The sequence below is a fragment of the Candoia aspera genome, chromosome 4 (genome assembly GCF_035149785.1).
Source record: "Candoia aspera isolate rCanAsp1 chromosome 4, rCanAsp1.hap2, whole genome shotgun sequence".
In the NCBI taxonomy this organism is placed as follows: domain Eukaryota; kingdom Metazoa; phylum Chordata; class Lepidosauria; order Squamata; family Boidae; genus Candoia; species Candoia aspera.
The window spans coordinates 109,776,157-109,788,016 of NC_086156.1; the positions used below are offsets into that span (position 1 = coordinate 109,776,157).

At 43.7% G+C, this 11,860-nt stretch overlaps 1 protein-coding gene across 1 annotated transcript; it reads left to right on the forward strand.

Moving 5' to 3' along the window:
* The first annotated feature begins 3,220 nt into the window (after positions 1-3,220).
* Positions 3,221-7,979, forward strand: LOC134497039 (vomeronasal type-2 receptor 26-like). The gene is made up of 4 exons (XM_063302754.1): positions 3,221-4,045; positions 4,541-4,768; positions 5,961-6,087; positions 7,078-7,979. The coding sequence occupies exons 1-4, from the start codon at positions 3,221-3,223 to the stop codon at positions 7,977-7,979; spliced, it is 2,082 nt and encodes a 693-aa protein (XP_063158824.1).
* Positions 7,980-11,860: the final 3,881 nt, after the last annotated feature.

An 11,860-nucleotide genomic window follows, 5' to 3' on the forward strand; every position in this document is an offset into this window, starting at 1 on the left:
GGAATGCCCAGTTTAGCAGTATTATGACTCCCTGCCTTGATGCATCTTTTCATTCTCATGGCATCTCCTGTCCAAACAACACAAAGGGAGAATTAAGAGGCATTAAAAACAACTCCATAAGCATGTTGGGTTCCTAAAGGTTTGTGTAAGACTAATTCTGACTGCCACTCTATGTGGACTAGGGACGGAAAAGTTTTATCTCTCTGCTCTTTCTCTTTGATTCCATGCAACAGGCCACTCAGCCAAATCATAGGCCTCCAGCTCATTTCCTCTACCCAGAAAAGCAAGTGGCAAAAAGTTCCCTTGGCATTTCACAAACATGTTTGCTTCAGCATTTCTACCGGCAAAATTACCATCTCTGTAGTTATCACAGGCACTATAATTAAGTCACCAGGTCAGTCCTCCAGTGGCTCTTGAGATGCTCCCTCCTGAAGGTAGTTCAAGGGTTCCAGAATAGATATAAACCTCCAATATATCATGCCCAGCTGAGGGACATTCCTCAAAACGGGTTGCAGTGTTCTCCAGCCATTGCAGAGTCAATAAGAGAACTGCGGACATAAATCGGGTTCTCAGCATTTGGCAACTATAGCACAAAATATACAGTCCTTGTGGGTGTCATCCTGATGTTTTCAGACTGCTCATCAGCCAACACCTAGTCAATTCCATAGATTCTCCAAGATTTCAATAAGTGGGACTAGCTGCATCATCCCACACAACCAAGATGTACACCTTCACTCGTGCTTCACAGTGCTAGCTCATTGGTGCTCTCAGCTCAAGAGGACAACCTTGTTGGAGGAATTGTAGAAGACAACTCAATCTCTGCTCAGACCTCAGGGCTGGGTGACCAAGAGAAAATATTGTGGTGCCCAAGGTCTTCTGCTGCTTCCTGAAATTGCTAGTGAAGAAAGAGTCTAACAATTAGGTGTTAGAGTCAAGAGCAACTCTGTCCCTTCACAGGGGACAGGCATCTGAGCATCCCGACATAGGTGAGGCTAAAAGCAAGGGATCAGATCCATTCTTGAGCCATGACTTATTCTTAAGACAAATCTCAGCTTAGGGGGCCGTTGTTCTGCTGTCTCTAGTACCGTCTTTGAATCAAGGCTGCTGGGAACAGCAATACGGGAGAAGCCAATTGCACAGGGATGCTTCCTTATAGGATGCTGGGCGTTGTTGCCATATTCCTGCTTCCAGAAGTGGCCATGAAGGTACAAACTCTTAAGTGCACTGGAGATGAAGCCATTCAAATTCCTCAGGAATGGTACCAGGAGGGAGAACTTCTCATTGGTGGATTGATGTCCCATGTCCATTACTTGTTCCCCGAAGTGACTTTCAGGAAACATCCTTCTGAGGAATCGGTTGACCTCCCATTGTAAGAAATCACCCCAACCTGATCTTAATCGAATCATGCTCTGTTCTTTCCATCCCTGTAAAACAGAGATGTTTCATCATCATCTGTGAAAAAATATAAATGTACTGTATCGAGGGCATATCCATTTTAGCAGCTTGATGAATATAAATGATGGGTTAATTCAACATCCTAATCTCTGATTTCACCAAAAGCCAATAGACCAGGGCAAGCAGATATTCTGTTGAGAAATGAACCCTGTTCCCACTTGGAGAAAGAAGCACCAGCCCTAATTCACCATAACCTAAAAGGCACAATACTGTTCAATGTATTCTCTTTTCTACCCTCAGTCTCTTCTTACAACCACAATTCACTGACTGTAGAATGAAAAGTAATTTCCAAAAACCTGGGGAGGCATTAATTATGAATGCCATGTCTCTATTTTTGCACTTGCTTATTAGACTTCTGAGGTCCACCTGTCCTATTTCGAAGAGACCACAGGGCATCTTACAATCTTTGAAACAGCAATACAAAGTGGAAACACAAAAGTTCACAGGAAGAGTAGAAGTGTGGGCTTTTCTACTCACAACCTTCTCTTAAGCCCTTAGAGCAGAAACAGCTGACTCTGGGAGGAAAAACCAATTTCTAACTTTATGGCTACCTTGTTTAGCTCTGCCTTCCTCATCACTGAGATCCCCCCTCATATTTAGTCACAAATTAGCTCCACCCAGCTCAGATTCTTTCTAAAGTACATGGGAAAGGAGCAAACAGGAAACTGCTTAGTTTTGCAACACTGAAGGGCCTCGGGATGATTGTGCAGGAGTTAATTTTCATTACAAGGTGAATGTTTTAAACTTGAAATCATAAGAAACAAACTGCGGAACTTCAGCAATGGCGCTAACATGCACAACACAAGGGCAGTCTAAGAAAGCAAAATCAAAGCATATTTACCTTGTTTTCAATGTGTCTTTCTTGTGACTCTTTTCCCCCCTGATATCCCGTCCCTAGTAGCATAACGCATAGCAGAATTTGATTTTGAAGCACGTCACTTTATTTGCAGTGTGGTGACAAAGTTCTACCAACACATCTTGGCTTTAGTGTTTGCCGTTAAGGAGATCAACAAGGATCCTCAGATCTTGCCCAACATTACTTTTGGCTTCCACATCTATGACAGCTACTCTGATTCACGAATGACCTATCGCACCACTCTGGACCTGCTTTTTAAATTGCACAAAATTGTCCCCAACTATATTTGTGGGACTGAAAAGGGAATGATGGGAATCATTGGAGGACTGAGCCCTGAAACCTCCATACGCATGGCAGAAATTTTGCAGCTTTTCAAGATTCCACAGGTTGGGTCTGTAGATAAAGATGGTAGGAATTATCACTATCACACAGATTATGTGCTCTTGATTTCCCCTTCAAGGAGCAACTTGATGCTTTATCAGTAAAGAGAGGTAGAATTTTATAAGAAACAGAGTAAGGTGTGGAGTTTGATTAATAAAAAGTTTCACGTGAGTATATGGGTTTTTTCAGAAACTGTACGATGAATGGCTATCATTAATGAGAGAAAGAGAGAGAGAGATAAATAGAGATATGGATGGATGGATGGATGGATGGATGGATGATGGATGATTCAAAAAGGTATCTCCCTATTGGGGAGATCTCTAAACCAAATCAATATATTAAACATCCATACTTTGAGAAATAAGTTTCTAAAATAGTTCACATCAGTCAAAATAGAATGAGTCCACCCATGCTTTCTCTCTCTTTATCTTTCTCTTTCTCTTATTCCTCATTTCTTTCCTTTAGATTGCATATGGCTCATTTGAATTGTCAGTGACGGATGAATCGCATTCCCCTCCTTTTTATCGCATGGCCCCTGGTGAAGCTCTTCAGTATGAGGGTTTAGTCCAGCTTCTTCTGTACTTTGGATGGAAATGGGTAAGACTTGTCACTGTAGATGACAAACATGGAGAACATTTCATACAAACTCTGGAACCCATGCTCTCGCAAAATAAAATCTGCTCCGAATTCACTGAAAGGGTTGACAGAAATTTCCATTTGTATAGGCCATTTGACATGCTTGAACGAACTCTGAGTTACATTACCTTGTTCACAGAGAAAACAGCAAACACGGTTATTATATATGGAGAAAATATAGTCTTCATGTGGCTGGCCTCTACTCTAGTAATAGCCACAATGTTTCCTGCAACAACTTCTGACTCTTCACAGAAATTTTCAGCAAGAAAAGTGTGGATTACAATGGCCCAAAATGATTTCACATTACATTCCTTACAAAGGACTCTGGATATGCAAATGTTCCATGGGGCTATTTCCTTCTCAATTAGCACAAAACAAATTCCAGGTTTCCAGCAATTTCTACGGGCTGTCACCCCTTCTGGGGCAAATCAAGATGGCTTTATTAGAGATGTCTGGAAGCAAGCTTTTGTCTGCTCAGTACCCAAGAGTGATGTTCCTGAAGATGAAGATGAAGATGAAGAATGTACTGGAGAGGAAAGGCTGGAGGACCTGCCTGCAACTTTCTTTGAAACCAGCACGCTCGGCCATAGTTACAGTATCTATAATGCCGTCTATGCTGTGGCTCAAGCTTTACATGTTGCTCACACATTTAGGACTGATCGGAACATCCTAAAGGACAGGGATCAAGGGCAGCCAAAGAATCTAGAAGCCTGGCAGGTAAGATTTCTTCTTTCCCAGTGCTCTTCTGAGATATTCTCCAGGATTACAACAGAGTGGCAGGACTTAATTGGTCCGGAGATCATCTCACCTACCTAAACCTCACTGATGATCACTTGAGTCCACCATTCATACATTACAAATATTGACCCACTTAAGATATTGTCCTTTTCCTACACATCCCTCTTTCCACACCAACACAACTGGTCTTTAAACCTCTACTCCCTTTCTGGCCCTCTCAACTAGATTTCCTTCCCATTGCTTCTTCTTGCTCTTTTCCAACTTCTTTTCTCAAATGTCACCAAAGACAATCACTGAAAAGATTTTACTATCTAATCTGGAATACGGTCCAGTCATAACCCTTAAATTGCTGCCATCCTCCATACTGTTTCATTCCTGGTGAAGAAATGCTCCCCATCTAAAAAGGAGTGTGGTTTGAGGCCAGTAGGAAGCACGTCCCTTTCTCTTTAACCCTTATGCTCTTTCTTCTGGAAGCTCCATCCATTTCTGCAGAGAATGGCCTTCAACAACACTGCAGGAGATGAAATTAAATTAAACGAAGATGGAGTATTAGAAGCCGGATTTGACATCGTAAACCTGGTCACTTTTCCAAATAACTCCTACATCACCGTCCTAGTTGGAGAAATGGATCCAAAAGCTCCTGCAGGAAAAACCTTGATCCTTAATGGAGACAGAATCCACTGGCACCACGAATTCACTCAGGTACCATAACAATAACATGGGCTAAAAGAACCAATGTCAAATACACTCCTTTTCACACTCATAGCCTTCCCTTTGGCCTGTTGCTAGCAACTAGCTCATATCCCCAAGTACATTTCAGTCCACTGCTGTCAAAGGTGGGCAAAAACAGATGTATTATTGGGCCGATTAATGATGGATATTCTAATGTTTGAGAATAGAGTTTTCAACCTGTGCAAGGAAATTTATTTTCCTCTCACTGAATGTGGGGACTGCAGTGCCACGCCCAGGTGTGGGGCTGCCCAGCTGAAGGAAGTACTGATATCTAGTCCTTCATTCTCCAGAAGGAACTCAAATGCAACCACAGTTCAGTGATCCATTTCAGGCTGGGGGAGGCAAAGTCTCAAACAATAACCACTTCAGCCTCCCAGTTCTATTCAGATCCTCAAACTTTTGGATTCCTTCCATGAATTGCCACTAAATTCAAAATAAGAAGAAGAACAAGAACAAGACGAACCACAAATTAAATTTATATGGCACCTAACTCCTAGTGACTCTGGGCTTTTACAAACCCTTAAAAAAGTATTTAAAAACAAGGAACAATACAAAAACACAAAACAGGCACCAAACAAAGAGCAGAGATGGTGGAGGAAATGACCTGGATGGGAACAAGGGAAAGAAAGAAAGGGGCATCAATCATCTTTGCCAAAGGCCTGGGCAAACAGCGTATCCTCAGGGCCCTTGGAAACACCAATAGGGTGGGGCCATTTGAATTCAGGAGGAACCTCATTCCAGACGGCAGGTGCTGCTACAGAGAAGGCAGGCTTCCGGGGTCCCAATCCATGGCATTCCTTAATCGATGGAACCCGGAGAGCGCCAACCCTGCCAAATTGAACCAGCCGGGCAGACACTATGGGGGACAGGCAGTGCCTCTTGTAACCAGGCCCTATGACACAGAGGGCTTTATAGGCAGGAACCAGCACCTTGAATTGAACTTCAACTCAATTAAAAATGAATGAAATACAACTTCAATTATGTTCCTGGCCTTGGCAACATTATGGGGCATTTCCACAAGACACTGCTCAAAAGCAGGCTGAAGCAACTCTGCATCCCGGCCCTGTCTCCACCCTCCTCCTTATTCCTTGGCTGTAAGACAAGAACAAAACAAAAACAAAAGGTTTGCTCAATACTGACCGCTTTCTTTATTTTTGGATAGCTACCACCTCTCTCGTTATGCAATGAACCTTGTCCTCTTGGAAGCAGAAAGAACAAGATCGAAGGGCAGAAATTTTGCTGCTACGCTTGTGCTCCGTGTCCAGAGAAGATGATATCAAGACAAATGGGTAAGATTCATAGCATCCAAATGGAACTGGGTCTGAAATTGCATTTCTGCAGCCTGTATCCAGCTAACCAGAAGCTCTTCAATATAACCGCTTGCTTTACTGAGGCACCTCAAGGGGGCTTTTCCACCATGTCAGAGCTTGGATAGCTAAATCGAACTCTGAAGGTGTCTATTTTGATGGCTGCAAAGCATTAAAAACAAAGGAACTTCTCTCAGGGATGCTCCCCCTTCCAGGAAATAGGAGCTAGCAGACAGTTCCTCTATTTAATTTTCCCTCTAGTTTTCAGGGTTACCAATTGTAAGATGTCAGGCTCTCTCTCCTTTTGAAGACACGGAAACAGAATGCAGGAATTATGGATAATCCAATGACCTGCAAAATAGTGTCTCGCTCTGTGAGTCAGTGTTGTGTCTCTTGGTTGGCCCCCAAATTATAACAGATTTAAATCAAGATTCTTGAAGGAAAGATGTATCAATTGGTTATGGTGGCTGAATTATACCAAAGTCATTTTTAACGATCATCAGAGCAAAATGTCTGTGTTGCACCCGGGCCATCCAACAGAAATGAAAGGATCCAAAATCAAGATTGCATAAACCAGTGTTTATTTTGCTGCTCTACGAAGCTTGGCTGGCTGGAGAATTCTGGGAGTTGAAGTCCACACGTCTTAAGACGTCACTCTCCTACCCTTTAGTGCCGCTGCCTGTTTTCCAGGATCGAAACCTTCAAGCCTCTCCTTTCTGCTTCCCACCATTGGGAAGGTGAGCCATGCTATTCCCTTGCTCAGTAATGCCACTAAACCTAGTGCTCTCCAACAGGCCAAGAAGCTTTAAATATAGGAAAATCTAGATATTTTTTTCCTGCACATTTTTTACATGTATATTGGACAGAGAGTTACAAAAGGTTTTAGGAAAGACGTTGCAGGGAGTTCCAAAATGCAATTCTGAAACTTGGGGAAAATTTGATTCTGTTCGGAAGCTTTTTCCTTCTTTTCAGACACGGAGCATTGTGACGGCTGTTCAGAGGATCAGTTTCCAAACCAAGCTCAAGACGAGTGCATTCCAAAGACAATGAACTTCCTCTCCTTTGAAGAGCCGCTGGGCAACACTCTGGTTTCTCTGGCTCTTCTTTTTTGCCTGGTGACGGCTTTCGTGCTGGCAATCTTCATTAAGCAGCGGGACACTCCCATCGTCAAAGCCAACAATCGCAGCCTCACCTACCTCCTCCTCATCTCCCTCTTTCTCTGCTTCCTCTGCTCTCTTCTCTTCATCGGACAGCCCAACAAGGCCACCTGCCTCCTCCGACAAACGGCATTTGGCATCATCTTCTCTGTTGCCGTTTCCTCTGTTCTGGCCAAAACCACCACAGTCATCGTGGCATTCCTTGCTTCTAAACCGGGAAACGTTTTCCACAAATGGGTGGGGCAAAAGTTGGCCTATGCTATTGTCTGGGGTGGATCCCTTCTTCAAGCAGGCATTTGTGTGTTTTGGCTGGGTTCTTCTCCTCCCTTCCCAAATCTGGACACACAAACCCTGCCTGGGGAAATCATAGTGGAATGTCACGAAGGCTCCGCCACCATGTTTTACTGTGTCTTGGGCTACCTGGGCTTCTTGGCCCTTCTCAGCTTCACTGTGGCCTTCCTAGCCAGGAAGTTGCCAGACAGTTTCAACGAAGCCAAGTTCATCACTTTCAGCATGTTGGTGTTCTGCAGCGTTTGGCTGACCTTTGTGCCCACCTACCTGAGCACCAAGGGGAAGTACATGGTGGTGGTGGAAATCTTTTCTATCCTGTCTTCCAGTGCTGGCTTACTGGGATGCATCTTCGCCCCTAAATGTTATATTATTGTAATTAGGCCAGAGTGTAATACGAGAGAGCAACTAATACGTAGAAAAATATAGAACACCTTCTTATCATTTCATCACAACCTCCAATATATTCCCAATGTAGACCACTGCACCCACCGTCGACTTCACGTTGGGCATTGCCCTCTTCTCTGTTTCTCTATGAAACTGAAGCATGGCTTGTGCTGTTTTTCATAGCATAGGACACTTCCTGTATTATTTCTATGAGTGACAGATCTGGGATTTTTGTTTCTTGCGGCCTCATGATTTCCAGTTGGCTCATTCCTTGCTGGAGATCTTTGTTAAGTACTTGTGTGGGAACATGAGCTACAATCAGCCCAGCTTGTTGAAGGGAGCCGGCTGAAGTGCTTTGTAGTCCAACAGTGTAGAGACCTGGTGTATTTAATGCAACTGAGTGTACATTTTGCTTAATATGATAAAAGTATTTTAAAAAGCATGATTCTGACAGGTTTATAGGAATTTGAGAAAACTCTTTGTATCTTCGGAGAGTGAGGATGCCACCCTATTTGGCAGTGGGGGAATTACAGGTATGACGCTTGGAAACTAGGCTAGGAAAAAAATCATTACCCGCTTGGCTATGGCTGTTCACCTGCTTCTTTGTGAGAGTACAACATGACAATGAAACCCCCTATTACCTTTCGGTTGTAACTTGTGGTGAGTGTGCCAGTGGTCCCGATCACATTCTGCGATTATTTTTCCTGGGTCAGCCATTTCACAGCTGTAGGCTGATCTGTCTCCTCAACCTCCTCGGCCTCTGCTCATCTGCATCCTCATGAACTCTCAGGTTGCACTGCAATCAGTTTTTTCTCTGGGAAGAAGTTCTCACAGTAGGGCAGCCAATCCACACACCCTTTCTCTGCATCGGCCTTACCTGTTGTTGAGCTTACTGCCTCCTGTGAAGCCATTAGTGGACAGCTAGGACCACTGATTGGAGCTGTAAGCACTGACACTTTGACTTCCAATAAAAACCCATCTCATGCACGAAAGCGAAACGCAGATTCTAGGCTTAATGGAACATATGTACAATGCAAGAGAGAAAAGCCACGACTGAGAATGAAGCACCAAACGGCCTCACTACACTCTCTACAATCCAAACCCACCTTCTTCACAGATCCACCGGCATGACCCTGATTGCAGGCAATTAGCTCAAATTGCAGCAATTCGCATTCCGGCCAGCCACCTCTCCCCTTCCTTCCTTGACACGCAGTAAATGATCATGGCAGGCACATACGATCAATGGATGCAACCATCCTTGGATCGAGGGGGAGCCTGACAGGTGCAGAGCTTCATAAAGCAAAAAGACGCTCACAGAGAAGAATAGTATCTCAAATAGCATTAATGATCATGTTAGAGAAATACAGGTTATTGATCTTCCACGCTTAGCCCACCCAAGCATAAAGAATGCCATACTTAGACAAAGGAGGTTCAAAAATAAGCAAAAAAGAAGTCTTACTCGTTATATTTGGTCCAGTTGCATCCGTTCAGGAAAAATGGACATTCTTCTTCTTCTTCTTCTGTCCCTAAACTGAATTAACCCTTAGCCCTCATTGCTGCTAAAGGCTGCATGCAGAAAGGGGGAACCTCCTGACTCTAGGGCCCTGCATTGCCCCAAGAGGGAAGCAGCAGCAGCGGCCACATGCTTCTTCTCAGATGGTGGAAGGAGGAGGAAGTGAGGTAAGGAATGTGGGTGGGACAACAAACAGCTTCCTCCAGAAGCATACAGAGAATTGCATCCTAGAACAAACTCATCCACATGCTGAGGCATGCTGATTTGCTGAGACCACCAACATTCTGAGAGTGTGCTGACCCTATGATTTAAGGAATCATCCTACCATCTATCATAAAAGTGGAATGGATTTTCCACAAATTCTGATACCCCATTCTTCTCTGTACATTCCAGCTTCTCAAATTATTTGTTCAGCATACGCAGAGCCACTTATATTGTGGTTTGTGTTCACATATAGTCTGTGGGTGACTTGGGTGAATAGGTATATTCTGGCTGCCCAAAATGCTGCAGCTCTTCAGGCCACCAGCAGATGGCAGAATGACACTGATATTCAACACAGAAGGGATGTAAGCGGAGGGAATGTGTTTTCAGTGAAAGAGAGAGAGAGAGAGAAGGGAAGAGGAAGGAGGAAGGAGGAAGGAAGGAGGAAGGAGGAAGGAGAAAAGAGCTGCCAATCCTATTTTCTATGGGAAGGGAAGGGAAGGGAAGGGAAGAAAACTGCAGAATCAGAAGGGCAAAGTAGAGTAGTCTCGAAAAGGGGATTCAAAAAGCAGCTGTTTGCAAAAAGCAGAATGGCAGAAAAGCGGGAGAGAGATGGATGCTCCCCAAAGAATGTGGAAAATTTAGCACTGAGGAGGCAGCAACCACTGGAGTTCAAAGTTTATCCGTTGATGGCTTCAGAGTAAAATAGAATTATAAATAGCCACAACAATCTGTGAACTAAACTATTTAAAAAGAAGAATGTGGCTAACAGCTTCTAATATGGGGTGCTATAAGGAAGTTTGATTATACCCAACATTTTCTTACTGTGGTTGAGCAATATTGTACCACTTTTTAAAGAAAATTTCTGAGGATCTATCAGCTAATGAAAAGGATGTGTACTCTTCCACGGGACAGTTGCCCCCCCTAAGGAAGAGGGGTAGTATTAAATCCCAAGTACCGTCTTTTTGTAGTGAGTAGTGAAGATGGACTTGAAAGACAAAGGCCGGATTTTAAAGCCGTCATTCTTGTCCTGTCTCCTGGGACAGCGGGGACAATTTTGCCCCATCTTCTACATGACAGCACTTCAGATGCTTGACGACAGCTGTTATGTCTCCCTCAAGTCTTCTCCAGGCTAAATAGACCCAATACCTCCAAGAAGTCCTGGTAAGGCCCCTTATCTTAGTTGCTCTCCTCCAGTTTCTCACCATCCTTTTGAAAATGTTATGCCCAGGACTGGATTCAATATGTAGGCATGAACAACACAGAACCAAAAGGAATGAGGGCTTCTCTTGCTCTTGATATTATTCTTCCATTGCATTATTATACTGAGGCCTGAGCTTGACACAAGGGAACAATTCATCTATAGAAGAACATAACTACAGGTAGTCTTTGCTGAGCAACTGCCTCGTTCAATGACGCTTCAAAGGTATAACAGTGTTGAAAAAATAATTTTACAATCAATGCCATCCCTCAGTCACGTGATCGCCATTACAGTCAGTACGGGTTGTTCTGTGCCACACCTCTTGTTTTTCCTTTTTTCCACCCTTGCAGAACAGGGAGTTTGGAAAGGGAGGGATTACAAGGGAGTAAGCAGGCACACAATGGGGAATACACATTGAAAGGAATGTGGTAGTGCCAGCAGCCCTATGCATGCTCAGGGCTGGGAGCCACAACCACACTACACAAACAGCCTGGTCTATGTCACATTGTGTGCCTGCTACTCTCCTGTAATCCCTTTCTCTCCAATCTCTCCTCTCTGTGATGCGGGGACAAAACAGATCAGGCGCAGGAGAGATTGGCCTACAGAAATTGTTTGGCTTTTTCTTTCTTATTTTTTTCCCCCTGACAGAGCATAAGCTCACTCATAGATATCAAGCAAATCCATCTGGGTGGTACTTTCATACACTTTGCTGTCACTTAATAAATATTGTTTTGTATAGAAGATGACATCTGATGAGCAATTTGTCCAAAACTGTTTGATATCTGAGAATCTCAGATCAATGTTTTGAAATATTTCAGCATCAAACCAAAAAGGAAGTTCTCTGGCCTCTCCACATGGGGGATGTTGTGAGAGCAATTTCACACATCCATGTGACCTTATGATGATTTATCCCTTCCTACTAGGTCAGCATGGCAGCCATGCCATCTCCAAGATCTGGTCAGTGAATAGAAACAATTTGGTTTTCTGGGCCACAGAAGTGCAGAAGTG

What these genes read in the sequence shown, in the direction of transcription:
- LOC134497039 (XM_063302754.1), top strand. Translation starts at nt 3,221, where the DNA reads ATGGCCCCTGGTGAAGCTCTTCAGTATGAGGGTTTAGTCCAGCTTCTT. An exon ending in AGAATCTAGAAGCCTGGCAG is followed by an intron (nt 4,046 to 4,540) that starts GTAAGATTTCTT and finishes TTCTTCTGGAAG; the next exon opens with CTCCATCCATTTCTGCAGAG. An exon ending in GGCACCACGAATTCACTCAG is followed by an intron (nt 4,769 to 5,960) that starts GTACCATAACAA and finishes ATTTTTGGATAG; the next exon opens with CTACCACCTCTCTCGTTATG.